We start from the raw sequence: 24,431 nt of genomic DNA, 5'->3' as shown, positions 1-24,431 counted from the left end.
GTAGCCCTGGCTGGGATGCAAGATGGCTTTAACCATGCCAGGGGCAAACTCCAGGCAAGTCGGCGTGATAGCCAAGGCCTGGAGGTCCCCCACTCTCCTCAGAGAAGTGATAGCAAGGAAAAAAAGCCACCTTGAAGGTCAGTATTCTCGCCTCAGCCGACTCCGGCGGCTCAAAGGGGGCCTCAGCCAAACCCTCGAGCACCACCGCCAGGTCCCAGGTTGGGACCCTGGAATGAGCCGCAGGCCTCATCCTCCGAGCCCCACGGAGGAATCAACCAGATAGTGCCTTCCCAACGGCCCATCACTTAGAGGTGCGTGGAAAGCCCACGTCTCTTGAGACGCGAATAGATCCACTTCCACCGGGCCCAACCGCTCGCACATAGCCTCCACCACCTCAGGGTGGAGTCGCCATTCCCCGGGCCTCAGCCCCTGCCTCGACAGGATGTCTGCTCCCTAGTTTTGGTCCCCGGGGATGTACATCGCCCTGAGGGATGACAACCTCCCCTGGGACCACAGGAGAACCTGATGCGCCAGTCTGCAAAGAGGGCGCGACCTCAGGCCCCCCTGGTGGTTTAGATACGATACTGCCGACATATTGTCGGATCGTATCAGGACATGGTGGCCGCGGAGGTCCGGGAGAAAGCTACTCAGAGCTTTGTAGACCACCAGCATTTCCAGGCAGTTGATGTGCCAGGAAAAATGTCGGGTCTCCCACAGACCTCTGAAAAAGCGTCCTTCCATGACCGTGTCCCAACCAGTGAGGGATGTGTCTGTTGAAACGGTATCCCGACAACATGATGCTCCCAGCACTGGCCCCCGGGACAGGAACCAAGGTCTCTTCCATATGACAAGGGAACGAAGGCATCTGCGCGTTACCCTGATCATACAGAATGAATTTCCCCTCAAGGAAAGCCCCCTGGTTCACTTACGCATCAGGACATGGTGGCCGCGGAGGTCCGGGAGGAAGCTCCTCAGAGCTTAGTAGACCGCCAGCATTCCCAGGCAGTTGATGTGCCAGGAAGAATGCCGGGTCTCCCACAGACCTCTGAAAAAGCGGCCTTCCATAACCGTGTCCCAACCAGTGAGGGATGCGTCTGTTGAAACGGTTTCCCGGCAACATGATGCTCCAAGCACTGGCCCCTGGGACAGGAACCCAGGTCTCTTCCATATGACGAGGGAACGAAGGCAGCTGCGCGTTACCCTGATCATACAGAATGAATTTCCCCTCAAGGAAAACCCCCTGGTTCACTTCTGCATCAGGACATGGTGGCCGCGGAGGTCCGGGAGGAAGCTCCTCAGAGCTTCGTAGACCGCCAGCATTTCCAGGCAGTAGATGTGCCAGGAAGAATGCCGGGTCTCCCACAGACCTCTGAAAAAGCGGCCTTCCATGACCGTGTCCCAACCAGTGAGGGATGCGTCTGTTGAAACGGTTTCCCGGCAACATGAAGCTCCCAGCACTGGCCCCCGGGACAGGAACCAAGGTCTCTTCAAGATTCAAGAGTTTTATTTGTCACATACACAGTTATATAGACAATATACAACTGGCAGTGAAATGTAAACAGGTCCGCTCCATGGACAGTGCAAATAACAGTTACAAGAAATTAAAATAGAAATAGAATAAAATTAGAATAAAAAGTATTAACATAAGTAGAATTATAAATAAATCAAGTAAAAGATAAAAATAGGAAATAAGATAAAAATAAAAATATAAAAATTAAAATATAAAAATATAAAAAAATAAGTGGATATGATAAGTGAGATAAACTGTAGACTTAGAAATAAGTGGTTAACATAAATATATATATATGTATATATAAAGAAGTATAATGTGCAAGGTTTATTACAGGTTGTTACGCAGTAACAATAGGAAAGTAAAGTGCAGTGCAATGGCAGTATGTGGATGTTAATGTTTAAACTGGATGTTTATGCGGGGTGAAGTGAAGTCACGTGACTGAGTTCAGGAGTCTGATGGCCTGGGGGAAGAAACTCCTCCTGAGTCTTTCAGTCTTTGCCATCAGTCTTTGCCATCTTTCAGTCTTTGCCATCAGTCTTTGCCATCAGTCTTTGCCATCAGTCTCTTCCATATGACGAGAGAACGAAGGCATCTGCGCGTTACCCTGATCATACAGAATGGTCTTCCCCTCAAGGAAAACCTCCCTGGTTCCCAGCCACCACTGTAGGGGTCTCATGCAGCAGGCCAAGAGAAATTCTGTTGGACGCAGCTGCCGCAAGTCCCAGCAGTCCTAAACTGCTGTACAGTGATGCCCGAATGGAGGAACCTGATAATGATACGCTTCGCCCCCGAAAGCGAACCTCAGGAATCCCCCGTGACACAGAAGGATGGAACATGGAAGTATGTGTCCTCTTTAGATCCACCGTGACAGACCAGTCCTCAGACTGGATCTGAACCACGACACTCAAGCATCTTGAATCTGAATCTCCTCGGAGAACGATCCAAGTACCTCCGATCTAAAGTTGGACGCAACTGGCCATCCTTCTTAGGAACTATGAAGTACCGGCTGTAGGACCCGGACTCCCTGACTGGCGGAGGAATACGTTCAAAGCCTCCTTAACCGACAGGGAGTGTACTTCCTGTTCCATTACCCGCACCTGCTCTGGGCCGACCACAATCCAGACCACCCCGTTAGACTTCGGGGGAGGGAACTGAACTGCGGCCTGTAACCCCGTTCTACAGTACGCAGGGCCCATGCAGATATATTCGGAGGCATAACCATGCGCCGAGATAATCTGCTAAGGGAACCAGCCTCTCGAGGCCGGCCTCGGGTGTCAACCGAGCCTCCTCCCCGACCCCCTGAAGCGGCTAACCGGCAGGGCGAAATCGAGGAAGATTTTCGGTGTGCGTACGCATTTGCTGGACCGCCGCAGGTCTTTGCTAGAGGCGGCTGGTGCAGCGCGCGTGCGCTGAGAAACGATGTGGCCCGAAACGTACTAGACGGCGGGAGCACAACATCGATTCCCAAAAGCTCCACAGGGGAGGCGACTTCGATCGCTCCTACCCGGGAGAGGGGGCCGGCCAGCAGGGGCCTCATCTAAGGGAGCAGCTCGACAGGGCCGCAACCTCCAATCTTAGATGGATATCCAGACAAGTCAAACACGCTTGGGCGACAGACTGATTAAGTATCTAACTTAACAAAGTCAGATAACATGACACTCAATTCCTCAGAATTAAATGTCATCATAATCACCCAAACCGTGCAACCTGGTCTGAATGATAGGCTGAGTAAAAAATACATCTAACTCCTCATAGTCAGATAATATTTTAATTTAATTCCTCGGAATTAAATGCAGCCATAGTAAGGTGAAAGCGAATACTGTTCGATTATATTATATACGGCTCGAAAATCACACGTTGCCTCAGCAACGCGGCTCAAGCAGTTATAATACAATTGGCCTTCCTCCCTCGAGAAGAAAGCCAAACAGTATCACATTTCACAAATACGGTGAACATGGTCTGAATAATAGGCTGAATATCTAACTCCTCAAAGTCAGATCATATTTCATTTAATTCCTCAGAATAAAACGCAGCCACAATTATCAGACAATACTGCTTAATTGTATTATATACGGCTCGTAAACCACACGTTGCCTCAGCAACGCGGTTCAAGCCGCTATAATACAACTGGCTTTCATCCCTCGAGAAAAAAGCCAAAGGGCGCGAGGCTGAAACACCCGAAGGCGCACGGCAGTCCGCGTCGAGATATTTCTGAATGAAAACAGCCCGCCCCCTCAGGAGCTGACTGCATGCCTCGCACCCACAGTATCCCTTCTCACCGTGTCACGTTGTATCACTCTAATAACAGACCCAAACCTGCGCGCCGCCTCGGCAACTCGAGGTTGAATCTGCATTAGGAAAGGCGAGCCTCGATACGGAGCCCATCTTATTCCTCAGAATCAGACAGCTCACGCATCGGGTCCTCCACCCCGGGGGAAGAAGCCGCAGCGCGGGCTTCCACGCGGGGAAGGAGAACAATGGAGCTGTCACCGGGAAGGAGAAGATGCATAAGCACTCTCAAGTTCCCCTGACAGACCCATCTGCCAGTCCATGATAGATCAACCGTGCTGCCTCAACAGCACGGGACCGGCCATGGAATTCGCGAGCCCTGTATGCTTGTGAAAACAACGTTGGTAGATAACAACACCAAATACTCTCAGACTGGTAACACAGAGCGCTAACGCTGAAGAGCAAAAAAAGCTATCTCTGTTTCGTTCAGACGTCTCTTTGTATCTTCCGGGTATGCCGTCACATACGACGTCATCACGCAACACCAATCGGATTGGGCTGATTTTACAGTTTCTTCAGACGCTTTACGCGAGGGGCGTTCCCCAAAGTGTCGTCACGATGACGCAGTTCGAGTTCCCTCGAAGGGGAACTATTATCGCCGATTCATAAAGTTATTTTAGAACCACTGTAGTGAGATGGACTTTGTAACGACGTCTTTAGTACCTTTTAAGGGTCTTGAGAGTGAACTGTGCCATTGTGCCAATGGAGGCCTTTCAGAGCCATCAGATTTCAACTAAAATATCTTCATTTCTGTTCCGAAGATGAACGGAGGTCATACGGGTGTCGAACGACATGAGGGTAAGTAATTAATGACAGAATTTTCATTTTTGGGTGAACTAACCCTTTAACATTAAGTTATTTTAGCTGTCAAATAACAAAGTAGTAATAACCTCTCTTTGTGACGGTATATATTTTTGTTTTCAGCAGTTCTTTTGCATCATTCAGGGTTTCTCTCAGCACCTCCAGACCCTGACTGGTGTGCACACTGATCTGAGACCAGCTTTTACACTGAGGCAACTCACTTGGGCTACGGAAAGCCTGGAAGGATCATCAATACAAGCTCTTAAATTAAAGTAATCATTTCATTACAAATTTCAGTATTTTAATATATTTCACTAAACACACTGAACAATGTGTTAAATTGATATTGAAATATATAGTATGCTTTAATTGTAAATTAACAAGAAAAACAGGTATGATCAACCTGCACCTGGCTGAAAAGATGCAGAAGAGTCACCTGTATCAAGTAAAGGTGGTCTTCAGAACATGAGAGCTTTTCCAGCTCAGAGTTTCTAGCATTCAGTTTAGCGATTTCTGCTTCCAGCTCTTTAATGAGGCCCTCTACATGTTTCTGTGCAGTTTTCTGCTTATGTTTCATCTTTCTGAGCAGCTCAGACTGGCTTCTTTCAATAAACTGCTGAAGTGCAGTGAAGACCTCAACACTGTATGCCATCTCTCTTTCTGTGTTCTCCTAAAAAGATAAATAACAGGCAACACATTAAGAACGGGCTTGTGTGAAATGCATTCATTTGGTAAGTTTAGCTGTTGACTACCTATATACCTAAGGCAAGTTTATAATACATTTTAACATAATTTCAGTAAGCCTATGGTTGATGTCAAATTATTTATATTAAAGAATTAATTTTGAAATTAATTACATCTACATTTTTAGTAATGAGTTAATTTGTAATCTGCTTTTAATAAAAAGCATCTGCCAAATTAAAACAAAAATAAAAAAATATAAAATGTAGTTTGCAGGTTCTTACTTTGTTTAGTTTTATAGAGTGTTTGAGTTCCTCAACTTTACTCCACCTCTCCATAATCATCTGCTTCAGGTTAGACTGTGTCTTTAATAACTGAGTCTATGACAAACACAGAGAGAACACAGATGTGATCGCAATTATGTCTCATAAAAATAAATCAATACACAAGAGCAGCTGTAAAACCAAACCAACAACAACAACAAAAACGCTACATGTGTCCAGACAGTCCTGAGGTTCTAATGATAATCATCAAGAATAATGATTAAAACAATTTATAGATTGTAGGCGGCACAACAAGTAGAAACTTATTACTGCATTAGCATTAGCAAAGCTATTGCTCATTGAACAACATGCTTCATATTATTAGTACATGTAGTTATTCACTACATAACCACAAGCTCTACTCTTCTGCACAATGGTAATGATCAAAACTTCAACATTCAAACATTCAAAAGTCAAACATAACTGATCATTAAACATTAACAGGTTTCCCTTCACTCAAAAACACATAAAATAACACTACATTTCAATATTAACTATCCATTTCCAACCATATGCAAAGCATGCTGGGAACTAACAATGGTATATCTAAATAAAACTGCATAATTTATCTAATTCTCGTAAAATAAATAGGTAGTTTTTTTCCCTTAATTTGATCAGCTTAATCAGTTCCTCAATTCAAGCCTCAAAACTGTTTCCTTAAAAAAAAAATAGGAAAATGTATCTCTTGGTTTTATTAGTGAAATGTTCTCACTATTTTCTATACAACACTGAACCACAATTTTCTTAAGGAAATATACACACTATTTTTAGTTTTATATAATTTTTTATATAGTGTAGTTTTTGTTCATGTTCCTGTGTTACTATGCCGAGTTCACACTGCACGGTTTTAAAAGTAGTCAGATCGCAGTTCTTTTCACACTGCATGATTATCTGGGGTATTATTCAGTTGCTGCTGTACGGTGGCCCAGTAGTGCACAACACAACGAAATTTAAAAAGCATACATAAGTTCACAACACAACGAAATAAATCGACAACTCAACGAAAAGTCCACAACACAACGAAAAATCCACAACACAACGAAAAGTCCACAACACAACGAAAAATCCACAACACAACGAAAAATCCACAACACAACACAACGAAAAGTCCACAACACAACGAAAAATCCACAACACAACAGAAATGCTGTAAAGTTGCCACTGTTCTATACGTAGAGTCGGCAATCTTACAAATAAATCAATACCACAATTAGTTTTAACAGTATGTAGGCTAACCATTGTTTATCTATATGAAATATTAATTTAAAATCACCTACATGCATTACAGCTGCATATTTATGCTCGAGAATGCTTTGACCCGATACCACGGCGCTAAGGGAACGTCTACCAATTCCACCAATTGGTTGAAACGTATAATTTGTATGAATTAAAATTACTTTAACATTTAAAAACAGACATGTTAAAATTCCACAGCTTGATTGTATTGGTAAAATTGACTTAATAATGCACAACACAACATTGGAATTTGAAAATTTAAAAAAAAAGTACATTTAATTCATGCAAATTATGTTTCAACTTGGTGGAATTGACAGATGCTCCCTTAGCGCCGAGGCAGCGGATCAAAGCGTTCTCGAGTATAAATATGCAGCTATTATGCACGTAAGTGATTTTTAATTGATATTTCATGTCAATATACAACTGCACACTTAAAACTGATTGTAGAGTTTAAATATTTGTAAGATTGGCGAATCTATATAGAACAAGGCAAGGAAAACTGCTCGGGTTATGTATATAACCCTTGTTCCCTGAGAAGGGGAACGAGCACTGCATCGGAACGACGCTTTGGGGATGCTCCCTTAGCATCAGCGAATCTGAAACCAGAATGCCAACTAGGCCAATCCGATTGGCGTGCGTGATGACGTCATTGTGACGGCATACCCGGAAGTATAAAAGGGGAGCTGGAACGTAATGGCGGTAGTAATTGCTCTGAAGCATGCGCTCCAGGCACGCCGAGGTGTGGCGTCGGGATGCAGTGCTCGTTCCCCTTCTCAGGGAACAAGGGTTATATACATAACCCGAGCAGTTCCCTTTCGAGGGAACTCGCACTGCATCGGAACGACGCTTTGGGGAACGAGTACCCACTAGGCCACACCGAAGGGTAGCACCTGCCCTAGTGTGAAGCCGGAGACCGGGCACAGCTAGAACTGGAGCACCCTAGCACCAGGCGTCGTAGGGAGATCCAGGCTATAGAACCTGATAAAAGTGTGTGGGGTAGCCCACCCGGCCGCCTCGCAGATATCCTGCAAGGGGACCCCAGAAAGAAGGGCCACCGAAGAGGCCATGCCTCTGGTGGAATGAGCCCTCACGGCCACAGGTGAAGGCAAACTGCGCACCTGGTAGGCCATGGTAATCGCCTGGACAATCCAATTACTGATTGTCTGAGTAGACGCAGGCAATCTCTTCTTAGGTGAGCCAAAACACACCAACAGTTGTTGCGATCTCCTCCACTGTGCAGACTTCGCCAGATAAACTCTAAGGGCCCTAACCGGGCAGAGTAGGTGAAGCCTCCCCTCTTCCGCCGTCACGTGAGGCGGAGGATGGAATGCCTGCAGGACCAATGACCTGACCACCCTTGAAGGCACCTTAGGCACGTAGCCCGGCCTAGGGTGTAAGATGGCTTTTACTCCTCCCGGGGCAAACTCCAGGCAGGTCGGCGTTACCGCCAAGGCCTGGAGATCTCCCACTCTCCTAAGAGAGGTAATGGCAAGGAGAAAAGCCACCTTAAGGGTCAGGTCCTTTGGTCCAGCCGACTCCAATGGTTCGAAGGGGGCCTCAGCCAATCCTTCAAGAACCACTGCCAGGTCCCAGGTTGGAACTCTGGAATGAGCCGCAGGCCTCATCCTCCGAGCTCCACGGAGGAATTGTACAACCAGATGGTGCCTACCCAGAGGCCCATCACCCATAGGAGCGTGGAAAGCCGCAATGGCAGCCACGTACACCTTGAGTGTGGACGGGGTAAGCCCTGCAGAGAAGCAATCTTGGAGGAACTCCAGCACTGAAGCCACCGGGCAGTTAACTGGGTCCACCTCACGCTCCCTGCACCAAGTGGAAAATACATTCCACTTGAGGCTGTACAGTCTCCTCGTAGACGGAGCCCTGGAACTGAGTAAGGTCTCTATCACCTCCGCCGATAGGCCAGCCTCTACGTACCTGGTCCACTCAGGGGCCAGACCCATAGGTTCCAAATCTCTGGGCGGGGGTAAAATATCGTACCCGCCGCCTGAGACAGAAGATCCCTCCTCAGAGGAATCTCCCACGGCTGACCTGCTAGCAGAGCTATGATATCCGAGAACCAAACTCGAGTCGGCCAACGGGGTGCTACCAGAAGTAGACTGACCCCCTGTTGCCGGACCCTTTCCAGGACTCCCGGGAGCAGAGCAATCGGGGGAAATGCGTACAGACGCAGCCTCGGCCACGTCTGAACCATGGCATCCAGCCCCAGCGGGGCTGGACGCGTGAGGGAAAACCACAGTGGACAGTGGGACGTCTCTCGACACGCAAACAGATCCACTTCCACTGGGCTGAACCTCTTGCATATGGCCTCCACCACCTCTGGGTGGAGTCGCCACTCCCCGGGCCTCAGCCCCTGCCTCGACAGGATGTCTGCTCACTGATTTTGGACCCCTGGGACATACATTGCCCTGATGGACAATAGTTTCCCCTGGGACCACAGGAGGACTTTACGCGCCAGTCTGTAAAGAGAGCGCGACCTCAATCCCCCCTGGCGGTTGATGTACGCTACGACAGACGTATTGTCTGTCCGTACCAGGACATGTTGGCCGCGGAGGTCCGGGAAAAAGCTCCTGAGAGCTTTGTAGACCGCCATCATCTCCAGGCAATTTATGTGCCAGGAGGAATGACGGCCCTCTCATGGGCCCCACGCAAAGCGGCCGTCCATGACCGCGCCCCAACCAGTGAGGGAGGCGTCTGTTGAAACGGATTTCCGGCAACAGGACGCTCCCAACACTGGCCCCTGGGACAGAAACCAAGGTTTCTTCCATATGACTAGGGAACGAAGGCATTTGCGCGTTACCCTGATCATACGGAAAGGATTCCCTCTGGGGGAAAACCCCTTGGTTTTCAGCCACCACTGGAGGGGTCTCATGTTCAGCAGGCCAGAAGGTATTACGCTGGACGCTGCTGCCATGTGCCCCAGCACTCTCTGAAAGTGCTTCACAGTGATGTTGTGGCCTAGCCTTATTTCTGAGACCATCGCCAGTATGGTCTCGACTCGCGCGGGAGACAATTGTGCCCGCATCGTCGTCGAATCCCACACGACCCCGAGGAACGTTGTCCTCTGGGACGGCGTCAACACGCTCTTTTTCGTGTTGAGTCTCAGCCCCAGGCACTTTATGTGGTTCAGAACGACATCTCGATGCCGGAACGCCACTTCGTACGACTGGGCCAGTATGAGCCAGTCGTCGATATAATTCAGCACACGGATGCCCTGAAGTCTCAATGGAGCCAGGGCTGCATCCATGCACTTCGTGAATGTGCGTGGGGAGAGGGCTAGGCCAAAGAGAAGCACTCGATATTGGTACACTTCGCCCCCGAAAGCGAACCTCAGATACTTCCTCTGACATGGGAGGATGGAGATATGAAAGTATGCGTCCTTCAGATCTATCGTGACGAACCAGTCCTCGGACTGGATCTGACTCCCGATCATGGGAATGGTGAGCATTTTGAATCTGAAGCTCCTCAGAGACAGATTCAAAAACCTCAGATCTATAATCGGACGCAACCCTCCATCCTTTTTGGGAACTATAAAGCTTTCGGGAAAGTATTAAGCTTTCCCGACTAAGAAGGATCGGGAAAGTGCCGCAGCAGTCCCGAAACCCTCTGACAAGTCCCGCTGTGAGCCCCATGATCTGCGACGCCGAGCCGCCTCAGCGACCGCGGGTCCAGAACCACGGGGCTCACGAGGCTGGCCGGCCTCATCAAACGCGGCCAGCCGAGAGCGGAGCACCCTGAGTGTCAGCTTTTCACAATGCTCACAAGCGGCTCCCTCGAGAGCCGCTTGAGCATGCTGAACGCCCAGGCAATGCACACAAAGCAGGTGTGTATCCGAGCCCGACATGAAACGGGGACACGGATGCACACACTGCTTAAACTCTCTCACATTCTCACATTTTTCCATTTTCACACACTTTCACTGACATACAACAGTAAATAGACAAACAGTTTGACAGATAGCGCTTGCTGAAGAGCAATAACTACCGCCATTACGTTCCAGCTCCCCTTTTATACTTCCGGGTATGCCGTCACAATGACGTCATCACTCACGCCAATCGGATTGGCCTTGTTGGCATTCTGGTTTCAGATTCGCTGATGCTAAGGGAGCATCCCCAAAGCGTCGTTCCGATGCAGTGCGAGTTCCCTCGAAAGGGAACTAACTTTACCGCACTCCGAGAGTCCCCTAGTGGTCGGGAGCATTTCCGTTGTGTTGTGGATTTTTCGTTGTGTTGTGGATTTTTCGTTGTGTTGTGGCTTGATTTCGTTGTGTTGTGTATTTTTCTTTGTGTTGTGGCTTGATTTCGTTGTGTTGTTGATTTTTCTTTGTGTTGTGGCTTGATTTCGTTGTGTTGTGTCTTGATTTCGTTGTGTTGTGGTTTCATTCCGTTGTGTTGTGGATTTATTTCGTTGTGTTGTGAACTTATATATGCTTTTTAAATTTCGTTGTGTTGTGCACTACTGGGCCACCGTACTGCTGTGTTCACATTGCATGATGGATCGGCGACAGGAGGTTTCACACTGCATGATTTTACAATAGGAAGAATCACCGACAACTCTCTCTGGTGCGCAAATACGTTTCACAACCAAACACACGTGAGATATGACAAGTAAACAACGTGAGATCACCCGTGATCGTTTGTGCTTTGTTTCTGTTTGATATAATTGTAAATACATCTATTAAAATACTGATATTCTGGTCTGTAACTCCTCCCTGCACTTCCCGCTGCCCTGTATCTTGCTCTCTCATTGGCTGTCGGTCATCGCAAATGTAATTTTCAGTCAGAACACATTTCACACAGCAGGATTTTGAATCGCTGACAGGTCCATATATTTAGCATGCCAAATATCTCATAGGCGTTGGCGACTCGTCTGCGTTTCTCTCTGATCGCGTCTTTGATCATTCACACTGCGTGATTGTCACTCACGTGCACAAGCACTGATTTGCCTATGATTTCAGGCATTTGTCGGCGATTTTTCAAAACCTGCCGGCGAGTCAAAATCGGGGCTAAAATCGGGCAGTGTGAATGAGGTAGTGTATGAGCATTAGGGTGTATCTCAATCAACTCCCTTGCTCCTTGGTATTTATGAATAACAGTATAACTAATATCTTTCTTTTTTTTAAAATACATTATGATAAATACTTTGCTTGCAGCCATAAATAAATTATAAATATATACATAGATGCCTCATTAGCAGCTGTTTCTATGGGCTGCTGTCTGGCAAATTGGAATGGTCAAAGCTGCTACTTGAACATTTGAGAGCAAGTTGTCTGAGTGTCTGCAACCGTAGTTAAATGCATGTATCAATGTTTATATCTGCAATAGACTTCAGCAGTAGCCTAGAAATCTAGACGTACCCTAGTGGCAGAAAATGTATTTTGCCGCGAGTGTAGTCTAGCAACTCTTGGTAGACCTGAGAGCTGGAAAAAACAAATTCTGGTCAGGCCAATCACAGCGTGTGTAGAGTCGGTGGGCGGGCTTAACATAATGATGGCACGTCACAGCAGAGTTGCAGAGGTTCCATGTGTTACTCGTAAACAAAGAAGCTGATGAGCAGCGGTCTTTTGAATCAGCTTTGGCCGCGACTCTGGAAGACTTGGAGTTAAGCTTTTCTTTGAGAAAAGAACAAAGAACGGCACTGAAATCATTCTTAAGAAAATATATGTTCGAAGTTTTGCCAACCGGATACGGCGAAAGTCTATCAACTAACGTTAGCTCGGCTTCACCTTCTTCTTTGCTTTGGTTGGCTGTGACGCTCATGGCGCTATCCAATTGCGTGCAGAGGGAATTTGAAAGACAACCGTTTATCCCTCCCCTCGGATTGAGCCCTGTCAATGGTGAGTTTCCAGACCCAACATCCTGATGTGGGTCTGGCTTGTCAGGCTACTTCAGCAGATGATTTTGCTAAAATAACATTATACAACAGGACAAAGGCGTCAGCAACACAACATAAAAAAAAATTACCATATAAGTAAAATTATTAAAAAAGTACCATAGTAACAACTTGTAATATTGAGTTAAAACATACACCAGACAAACCATCACGTTCTCATCTGTGAAAGGTTGTCCCATTTCTTTGGGTATTTAAATCTTGGTGGTTTCACAATCAGAAGCTGTGCAATGTTGGGGCGTTACATTGATTCTTACTGTCAGTGACGACATGCTAACCTTTCCAAGATGGTGGGTGCGCCGACGTGTCTGGAGCAAACAAATGTGGCATCTACGTACGTATACATACCTACACTCTTAAAAATAAAGGAAGAACCAAAAAGGGGTTTTCAATTAAGGCGATGCCATAGAAGAACCATTTTTGGTTCCCTGAAGAACCGTTTCGTGAAAGGTTCTTTAAAGAACCATTTTTTTCTAACCATTTTATAGTCTAAAGATCCTTTCTTCACTATAAAGAACCTTTTGTGCAATGGAAAGGTTCTTTGGATATTAAAGGTTCTTCATGGAACCATACACCCCGCCAAAGAACCTTTATTTTTAAGAGTGTATGATAAATATCAGCTAGATTATGTTGATTACTTGTCTAGTGAAGTATGTTAATGCTGAAATATAATTGAATAATAGTTTGTATTTTAAAAATCATCTATTGTGTGTAAGAAATTCCGTTAAGGGAACATAGTGAGCATCGACGCTCCCTGGTTTTCACAGTGCTTTGTGGGACTTTTTAGGGAGCGAACATTTCAGTGCACTGGAAGGATTTTTCGATTGAAACAGCCCTTAAAATGGCCGAACTAGGGAGCTGATTGAGTCGCAAACCAAGTTCTCTTTTTTTGCTACCTTGGTTACTAATCAATCCCACTTGTATCTAGTTAAATTCTCTATGCAAGTTCTTTGTTTTGTTCATTCCTTTGTCGGTTCTCGTTGTGTGCTTAGTGAGGTGTTATTTTCCTTGCGAGCATTCTCCATGATTATTATTAAAAGTATTTATTTGGACTTCCTGTGTCATGCATATTATTAAAACCATGATCTACGTGACATTGTACACTTTTTGATATAGGCATTTTGTGGTTAATTTTGACCTAGACAGGTTCTTTGTGAGTTCAAATAACTTTTTTTGTCATTTATGAGACATGCTCATTCAGATCAAATGTAAATCAAATGTAGATTTTTATAGTTTAAATTATTAATTTAAATGTTACTACATAGTAGTTAAAGACACTTAGTAAGTGGGACCAAATATTATATTGTATCATGGTTTTTGTTTAAAATCATAATCATTGATTAGACAAGTAGCATCCAAAATGTGCCCAAACCTTTCTCTCTGCCCATTCTTTCTCCACTGGTATTGTGTGGTGTGTGTTGTGTTCTGTGTTCATGCACAACACACAAACTGCAGTTTGGTCATGTCTGCAGTAAAGCTCCAAGGGTCTTTCATGTATCCTGCAAATTTGCTTGTCCATCTGCTGCGGCTGCACAAGCTTGTGGTTGGTGAACCTGGAGGTGTGGGACGTCACGTGCACCTCACAGTATGATGCCACACAAACCAGGCAAGATTTTACAGCACGGGATGCTTTCTCCAGTGGGCACATGTCACATAAAACGTATGATGTGACTGGACGATATTCTGATGACCTCTGACCCTTTTGCTTACGGATTTGCTCTGCCATCTCACGAGCAAAAGAATTTTGACAGAGCTCTGGTGTTTCCTGGAAAACTGTGGAACATTTGGGGCAATGGGAGGAGCCAGATGCTGTCCACTGTGCTAAGATACATGACTGGCAAAACGTATGACCACATGGAAGCGACACGGGATGGGTGAAAACATCCAGACACATGGAGCACTGGAACAACTCCTCAGACAGGAGGGGGGTGGAAGATGACATCACTATGGTAGAAGAGGGAAGAAAAACAAAGTGACGTTACACTGAAAAAAACAATAAGTAGAATTTACTCAATTTTTATTTTGCAAGTTTTTGCACAAATTTTTATCAAGTAAATTTCACACGTAAGGAAATTAAGTAAATTTACTCAACTAAGCTGAGTAAAATTAAAAAAGTGAATAAGTACATATAACTTGGCCTGTTGAATTGTATTGAGTAATTTTTACTTACAAATTTGATGTAATTAAGATAATTAAGTAAAACAATTTGTTCTTTTAAATGCACTTTACTTGTTTTATGCAGTGCTGGTAATTATTTTATATTAAATCACTAATTTTTTTAATACATTTTACTTGTATTATGCAGTGCTGGTAATTATTTTAAATCCAGGTGCACAGTTTGCCTTCACCTGTGGCCGTGAGGGCTCATTCCACCAGAGGCATGGCCTCTTCGGTGGCCCTTCTTTCTGGGGTCCCCTTGCAGGATATCTGCGAGGCGGCCGGGTGGGCTACCCCACACACTTTTATCAGGTTTTATAGCCTGGATCTCCCTACGACGCCTGGTGCTAGGGTGCTCCAGTCCTAGCTGTGCCCGGTTTCAGCAAATCAGCAAATAAGGCCATTATATGATGATAACAACTGTATCATAAACAACAAGCGTCAAGATTTTCTTGCCATTTTCACCGTAACGAACAGTTACAGCAGCCAGAGAAAAACTTATGTTAGCAAGTCAAGGGTCAAGAGCCCAATTAAAGCAAACACTAATCACAATAATGGTAACTTCAAACAACTTTAATTTTCAATAAAACATCAACATCTAAACCTCAATAAGAGCTTCTGTAGTCGTCTGATAGAAATAAAGTCTGTCTGGTTAGTAATGTGTGAAGCTGGTAATGCTGTTTGTGGAGTTGTTTAATCCTCCTCTGCTGAGATCTTCAGAGATTGAATGTCTTTTTAATAGTCAGTCGTAGTTCTTGTGTTTTTCTTTTTCTCTTTCCTTCAGTGATTCTACTCATTATCATCAGGTGTTCACCACTAATGGTCAATTATCACTTAATTAATCTCTTAATTATCTCATTAACTTTAACACTGATTCAGTGTTACTTTAACACTCTGTAGAGTGGGACCATATGTTCTCTGAGCAGTGTTAATTTAACTCTGGGGATTTTACTGTGTAAGGGAGCATCCCCAAAGCGTCGTCCCGATGCAGTGCTCGTTCCCCTTCTCAGGGAACAAGGGTTATATACATAACCCGAGCAGTTTTCTTTCCGCGCATGCGCAGATTCCTTGCTTCAGGAAGACGTAAATTTTACTTGATTTTTTTTTAAATAGCTTCAAGCACTTTATTAATTCGTGTAAATATGCCAGAGAGTCACAAGTGATATTTACTTGTCTGTTGGATGAGTAATATTTACAAGTAAAAATAGAGTACATGTTTAGATTTTACTTAATATTCTATCATTTTCACATTTACAAGATTATTATAAGCAAAATATGCATGATTTTTCCTGTTTCATTTACTTAGCCATAAAATCATTTTTTACAGTGTATAAATAAATGGACTACATCAGAAACCCACACAAAGAACAACAAGAGGAATGTAAACACAAATGAGGTGGCAGATTTAACATGGGCCTGGAGCCAAAAAATACAAGTGACTAACAATGACTAACAGTGACTGCATTCATTTCAATGTAAGACCCTTTAAAGTGCCCCTATTATGGTTTTTAGAATATTCCCTTTCATACAGTGTGTAATAAAGCTGTTTGTGAATGTAAATGTTCTGCAAAGTTGTCGAAAAGTGCACGATTAATAAAGTTATTGTCTCCCAAAAGAAAGAATCGACTCTGAAACGCGTGAACGAATCGTTTGTAATCTGAATCCTGCTGCGTGACGGTTCTACGTCACTGGAAAATACATTTGCATAATGCCTGCCTATGTTGTATGTTGTCCACCCGCAAACAACTTGACCAGCCCTCAAACGCCATTTGACTGATGACTGCTTCTCAAATCTCTGAGTGCGCAAAACGCTTTCTCTTGAAAGATGGGTCAGTACTCAGTTTATTTGGACCAGCTTGCTCCTCAGAATCACAACCTGTAAGTATGAATAATTATTGATGTGTGTTTTTACTAGCTGTTCAAAATATGTAGTTTTGTGTTATTGTATACGTTTTCGGCTAACCGGCTAACTCACCCTACATGAAAAAAATACTATAGTATATTATAGTAAAATTACTCTCGTAAATACTATATTGTTTTTGAACCATACTATAGTAAAAATACTACAGTAAATTAACAAAGTGTAGTAAATACTATAATATACTACAATATACTGTAGTATCTTTACTAGTATGGTTCAAAAACACTATAGTATTTACTAGAGTAATTTTACTATAATATACTATAGTATTTTTTCACGTTATAACTTACCCTAACTTACTGAAATATATCTTCAAATCAACTGTGGTTCACTATTACACTGTAAAACCCGATAAGTTCAGAATACTCAAAATTTTTGTAGACACCGATTACCTCAAAACATTTAATTAAACCAGCTTAAAATGTTTAAGTAAACAATATTTATAAATTATAATTAAGCCAAACTTAAAAGTTTATATTGCATTTTATCTGATATTTAAGTAGACTGTAATTAATACTACTGTTTGCCATGTGTAATGTTTTTAATTTATCCATACATAATTGTTTTGATGCAAAAACAATTATTTTATTAGTAAACCTGACTCAAAATTCACTTATGACTTAAAGGCTAATGAATTGATCATGCTGAAGATGAGCATATAAAAAAAAAAAACACAAATGCAACATTAGCTGTAGAATTGAATTTTATTTTGTCTTACCATTTTTAAAACCATGTGACTGTTTCTAAACATGTAAAAACACTACAAATATACAGAACAAGTTTCTAAAGATTTTAAAGTGCCGTTTTAAGACATCAGGCCATAAAATAGACAAGTATTTGAGGAAATACAACTCTTACAGCAATGCATCAAACTGAAAATGAAAAATACAACAAAAAAACAATACAAAAAATATAAAAACATGCATCAGACAACAATGAAAAAAATTAATTATATATATATATATATATATATAAAAAGACGTCAAATCTATGAAACTTAAGGCAAAAAAAAGGGAAATAAAATTATAAGTATAATAAGTACATACAAGGCACATCTCATATTACAGGGTTAGTTCACCCAAAAATGAAAATTCTGTCATTAATTCCTCACCCTCATGTGGTTGGACACCCGTCAGACCTCCGTTCATCTTCAGACACAAATTAAGATATTTTAGTGTAAATCTGATGCTGAAAAAGGCTTCAGATAGGCCTCCATTGGCATTCAGTACATTTACACTCCCAAGACCCAGAAAAGGCACTAAAAACGTCGTTACAAAGTCCATCTCACCACAGTGGCTCTACAATAATTTTACGATGCGACGACAATAGTTTTTGTGCGCAAAAAAAAATCAAAATAACACCTTTATCCAACTTGTTCTCGACTTCCGTGTGTGCCTCCACGACGCATGTGCGAGAATATGACGTAGATCCGGCGTTCGGGAATCCATGAAATACACACTTAAGCCCCATTTTGAGAACTACGCCGAGACCTAAAGCACGATCAATGTAGAATTCAACAGCTGAGATACGCGCGTCTTCCTCTGCTCGTAAACAAATCGCTTCTGGGTCATGTGTCCGAATGCCGGATCTGCTCATATTCTCGCGCATGCGTCGTGGAGACACACACGGAAGACAAGAACAAGTTGGAAAAAGGTGTTATTTTGAATTTTTTTTGCGCACAAAAACTATTGTCGTCGCATCGTAAAATTATTGTAGAGTCACTGTGGTGAGATGGACTTTGTAACGACGTTTTTAGTGCCTTTTATGGATCTTGGAAGTGTCAATGTACTGAATGCCAATGGAGGCCTATCTGAAGCCTTTTTTCAGCATCAGCTTTATGTAACAAGTAGAAGCTAGGCAATTGACTGCGGATGCCACCTGGCAACAGAAGAGGGATCGTCACGGAGCCTGGGTTGTGAATGAGTACACTGGAGTCATTTTAGTATGAGTGTGTGTATTTAGTAGATAACAAAACATAACCAACATAAACAATACATAAACAACATAACTTCAATGACACATACAAAACAATTTGAATTACAGTTCAGTTCAATGGCAGATTAGTGCGCTGCCAATGATTTGGGAAAAAAAACAGGAAGGAGGAAAAACTTAACCCCGACACAATGTGTTCCAAAACCAGGACAAGGTCTGGTGAAATGTCAATTAATGATGAATTGAGCAATAGTTAATCCAGATAGGGAAGTGTTCAATCGCAGTGAATGTGTGGTTCGGTTACCCTACCACATATATCAAAGTTCTCTTAGCTCGCCATCTCGATCAGAGTCCTTGAGTTAGGACGGGTCGAGAGTTCAAAAGATCCATAATTGAAGAATGGAGATTTGTTGATCCAGGAAAAAAAACCTGACCTTTGAAATTGAAATGATCAACGCAAGGTCTCCAGGCGTGACCCAATGTTTAAACAGAGTGAAAAATCAGACAAAGGCTCTGATTGGAAAGTGGCAGCAACGAGTATTCATAGCTTGAATAACTAAAGTTGAAGCACAATTTAGGTTTGTTTGGGGATGCCAAACAAACCATACCACAGCCACAGTGGAGACAAACAGGAAGTGAACTCAGCAACCAGTCATTTTAAGGAAGTTGTGAGTTTGCAGGCCCGCCAAAATAAAAGTCTTAACTAAATATGGGTTACAGGTTCCCCCCTTATACTCATGTACGACCTCGTACATGTAGATGGCTGATGGCACACAGCACCGCTACAGGGAGTAGGGGTCAGAGGGGTCTCATCAAGCTGAAGAGCAGAGGCATATACAGTACTGAGCCCATGAAACAGGGACTGAATACTATGCAAAAATGGATTCCCAAGCTTCGAATACTGCAGACGATTGGGTGGCTGGCGTGTTCGAATGGGACGTTGTACTCGTGGCTCCGAGTCTGGGCTAGAAAGTTCACTTGAAGAATCACTTGAAATGCTGACTGGTTTCAGAGCAGGCACAGGTTCTGGATCAGAGGAGGTGCTTTCCCCAGAAGGCTCCAGGTTATCAGCCGTATTTGAGTCAGTTTCATCTAGAGGTTCTGCAACCACACCCAACTCAATGGAATCAAATTCTATTTCAGAATCAGCAGTAAGTGTAGATCCAGACTCTGACTTCTGTTCCACCTCAACAGTTTCATTAGTGACAGACTGTGAACGCTGGCCAGGCGGAATCACAGTCATAACGGAAGGAACTGCAGGTGCTGGAACAGGTAAGTTCACCACGGTTTTGATACAAGTAGGAGAGGAACTGGAGTTCTCAGATAAACAAGGTAAGAACAGTTCTTGCAGATCATCATCAGGGTCTGGAAAGTCAGAGCTTTCAGGACTTACTGGAGGCAATAACTTTCCTGATCTGGTCTTTACTGGTTCAGGCTTAGAAGCTGGTGATAAGTAACCACAAGGCAGCAACAGGTCTCGGTGGAGAGTTCTGATGGGGCAATCTTTTCTTTCTGGCTTGACTGTGTATACCGGAAGAGTGCCGGCTTTCTTCTGGATGACATACACATCTGGCTCCCATCTATCTGCGAGCTTGTGCTTGCCTCGTATTTTGACATTCCTGACCAGAACTCTGTCCCCGACAGAGAGTTCTGAAGCAGTGACCTGCTTGTCGAATCTGAGCTTGTTTCTCCCCATAACCTTTTCTGAGTTCTCAGTTGCAATCCTATAGCTTTCTTCAAGATGGGATTTTAACTTTTCAACATACTGTGAATGAGATGTAGATGTTTTCTCAGACACAGGCAGCCCAAAAGCCAAATCAACAGGAAGACGGGGTTGTCGACCGAACATTAGTTCATATGGGGAGTATCCAGTGACATCATTTCGAGTACAGTTGTAAGCGTGTACAAGCGGCTTGACGAAATCTTTCCAGTGAGTCTTATCCTGATCTTGCAGAGTGCCCAACATATTCAGAAGTGTCCGATTGAACCGTTCCACAGGATTGCCACGAGGATGGTAAGGTGTCGTTCTGATTTTGTGGATTCCAGCCATTTGACAGAGCTCTTTGATGGTATGTGATTCGAAATCACGCCCTTGATCGCTATGGAGCCGCTCAGGGATTCCATAATGAACCAGGTAGTTGTCCCATAGGGCTTTGGCGACTGTCTTGGCTCGTTGATTCGGGGTAGGCACTGCTACAGCATATTTTGTGAAATGATCCGTTATGACAAGGACATCTTTTGTATTACTCCGATCTGGTTCTATAGATAAAAAGTCCATACAAACAAGTTCTAAAGGTCTTGATGTTCTGATGTTGACAAGGGGTGCAGCTTTTTCTGGTTGTGCTTTCCTCCGAATGCATCGCTCACATCTTTTAATCTTGTTACAGACATCAACTGACATGCGTGGCCAAAAGAAACGGGATCTGACAAGGTCCAGTGTTCTATCTATGCCCAAATGGCCCATTTGATCGTGAAGCTGGAATAGGACTTGAGGCCGATATTCTTCTGGAAGGACAAGTTGGTAAGAAGGCTCACCTCCGATATGCCTCCTCCTAACGAGAACATTATTATGGAGCTCCAGACGTGTAAGCTCTCGCAAGAGTAATGGCAGATCGGGGAGCTGTTCCCTCAGAGATGGCGGCGGAGTTTCTCCTCTCTCTAACTGAGCAATGATGTACTGAAGGACTGGATCGGCTCTTTGTTTGGCAGCGATCTCAACATCAGAAAGAGATGGCAAAATGGGAGAAGAGAACTGCAGATCATTTACAAAACTATCTGGCAGGCTGTCAGCAATAGTGGAGAGTGTTTGCACAAGGGCAACGATTTGGTCGTGATCAGATGAGCTGTACACCAGTTGTCTGTCACACACAGCTTGGACTGAATGCTGGTCAATGGAGACACAAAATGGATCCTCAAGATGTTGTTCTGTGAACTTCAGTATTCTCTCTCTCTCCTTCTGGGATAGGGCATCATCTGACAGTCCAGCATGAGGTCGCCGAGAGAGTCCGTCAGCATCAGCATTCAACTTCCCGGCTCGATAGACAATCTTGAATGAAAAGGTTGAAAGGGCGGAGAGCCATCGGTAGCTGGTAGCATCCAGTTTTGCAGAAGTCAACAAATATGTTAACGGATTACTATCAGTGACTACAGTGAAATCCGATCCATACAAATAGTCAGTGAATTTCTCTGTGACTGCCCATTTGAGCGCCAAAAACTCAAGTTTATGTGCGGCGTATCTACTTTCACTGCGTGACAGGCCTCTGCTAGCGTATGCAACCACCCGGTTTCGTCCATCGTGCTCTTGATACAACACCGCACCAAGGCCAGTAGAACTAGCATCCGTGTTTAAGATGTAAGGCTTCCTTGGATCGGCAAAGGCAAGGACTGGACCAGTCGTAAGCTTCTGGATTATCTCCTCAAAGGCTTGCTGACAAGCAGGGGTCCATCGGTCAGCAAAAGGTTCCTTTGGATTCAGATAATGATGCGATTTCGCCACCTGCTTGGACCTTCTCTGGCTGGGCGGATAACCAGAAGTTAAATTATTGAGGGGTCTGACGATGGAAGAATACCCCTGCACAAAACGCCGGTAGTACCCCGCAAAACCAAGGAATGATCTCAGTTCTTTAAGGTTTTGAGGGACAGGCCAGGACGTTAATGTGGCAATCTTCTCAGGATCGGTTTTCACACCGTCGCTGGAAACTACATGTCCAAGGTAGTTAACTGATGTTTGGAAAAAGACACATTTTTCAACGGATAACTTTAGCCCAAACTCTTTCAGGCGTTGAAGCACTTTCAGCAGACGTTGCTCGTGCTCTTCTAGTGTTGGTGCAAACACGAGCAAATCGTCAATGAACACCAGCGCTTCTTTCAAATTCAAATCCCCCATACACCGCTCCATGAGGCGTTGGAAAGTGCTTGGGGCATTCGTCACGCCCTGAGGCATACGGTTGAATTCATAAAATCCAAGTGGACATACGAATGCGGTCTTGCTCTTATCGCATTCCTCCATCTCTATCTGATAGTACCCAGATTTTAAGTCCAATGTAGAAAACCATATGGAGCCAGCGAGTGCTGAGAAAGTATCTTCCAGCTTCGGCAGTGCATACGCATCCTTAATCGTTTGTGCATTCAACCGTCGATAATCAATACACAGCCTTACTGTACCATTTTTCTTTCGCACCACAACTATCGGGGAAGCAAAAGGTGAGTTAGATTCACGTATAACACCAGACTGCAACAGCTCCTGAATGTGCTTACGAACAGCATCCACATCTTGAGGGTGTATCGGTCTTGGTCGTTGCTTGAAAGCAGTTGGATCGGAAAGCTTGATGTCATGCTTAACCTTGTCCGTGCGACCAAAGTCGAATTCATGCTTTGCAAACACCTCAGGCATACTATCGAGCATGGCTGTTACACGTTGCTTCCATTCAGTTGAGAGTGGAGACTCTCCGAAGTTGTAACTCAGCTTGGTTGGAATTGGCTCTGTAGAATAGGAAGGTTGACGCACATTTTGTTCTTTCTGAAGGATGGTCTGAATGGCACTTAACTCTGCAATGGGCACTCTGATAGGAATCACTACGTCGTGGTCAGACTCGTTGGTGATTACCACTGGGAGATGGACAGGTTGGACTAGAGGTAGATCGACAAGACTAGATTTCACTATCAAACCACCAGGTAAAGAGAAAGAGGTTGGATGCTGAATGAGTACTTCTTTCTCACCTTGCAGGAATGGACACATGGCATAGGCATCCAGCACAACAGTCTTTCGAGCAGGAATAGTCTGTGGGGTGGTGGACATCATCTTCAACACGCCATGATAGTCATCGGTTGCTAGCTTGCGCCTTATCTCCAGAATCTTGTGCACCGCCTTGTATCCAAAGGGCACAGGATGAAACTCAGAGCGTGATATAAAGTGCTGATCGTAAACGACATCTAAAGTATTGGTGCCAATCAGAACAGGGGGCTGTGTCGTTCGCAGGTCCGGTACAACCAAGGCCAGGGTATCTATGTCCATCTCTTCTCCTATGAACTCAGGTGGAAAAGTTAAACAGAGTTCCACATACCCAATGTAAGGCACACATTGTCCATTTGCACCCTCTACCTCCAACAGATTATTCAACGGCTTTATTTCATGATCTGAGAGGTAGGTGTTGTAGAAGGAATGTGAAACTGTGGTGACTTGGGACCCCGTGTCAAAAAGACAATGAAAAGTGGTCCCTTTAACCTTGACCTCACCGGTGCTTCTTGTGCCCACCAACCCCTTTGGCAATGGGCAACGTGGTGATGAATGCTTAATGGGGGGACATTCACTGGTTGCAGCTCCCACTTGTCCCTCGGCAGAAGCTGCTTCTAGTTTAACGGTTTCCGTTTTTCCCAGGATTGCTGCTTGCACTTGAGCTGGCTGCGTTTTTCTTCCACCAAACTGGGATTTGGCTGACTGGAACAGTTGGGGACTATATGACCATCCTGCCCGCACCGGAAACAAAACCAAGGCTTTGGCCTGTTGGCTCCCTGACTAGGTTTTGAGTGCTTTTTGTTCAACTGAGTGTCTGATTTAGCAGAGTTCTGAGCCAACAAGGCAGACATCTGGCTCTGAAGTCGCAACATCTGTTTTTTCAATTCTTCAATAGCACGTGTGTCTGAGGTATGGTCACATGCACATGCGCTAGTG

At 44.3% G+C, this 24,431-nt stretch overlaps 1 protein-coding gene across 1 annotated transcript in view; it reads right to left on the bottom strand.

The window, feature by feature from the left end:
- Positions 1-24,431, bottom strand: part of btr33 (bloodthirsty-related gene family, member 33) — a 38,029-nt gene that overhangs the window by 4,065 nt on the left and 9,533 nt on the right. Inside the window, exons 2-5 of the mRNA XM_079806802.1 lie at positions 14,123-14,694; positions 5,569-5,664; positions 5,040-5,273; positions 4,693-4,840 (exon numbers count right to left, since the gene is read on the bottom strand). Coding sequence (XP_079662928.1) covers positions 4,693-4,840; positions 5,040-5,273; positions 5,569-5,664; positions 14,123-14,692 — 1,048 coding nt within the window. The 5' untranslated portion in view covers positions 14,693-14,694. The remainder of the gene's footprint in view (positions 1-4,692; positions 4,841-5,039; positions 5,274-5,568; positions 5,665-14,122; positions 14,695-24,431) is intronic.

Source organism: Gobio gobio (assembly GCF_949357685.1).
Source record: "Gobio gobio genome assembly, chromosome: 23".
NCBI classification, from domain to species: Eukaryota; Metazoa; Chordata; class Actinopteri; order Cypriniformes; family Gobionidae; genus Gobio; species Gobio gobio.
Note: the sequence above shows the minus strand (reverse complement) of the source record. Positions and strands in the feature narration are given on the sequence as shown.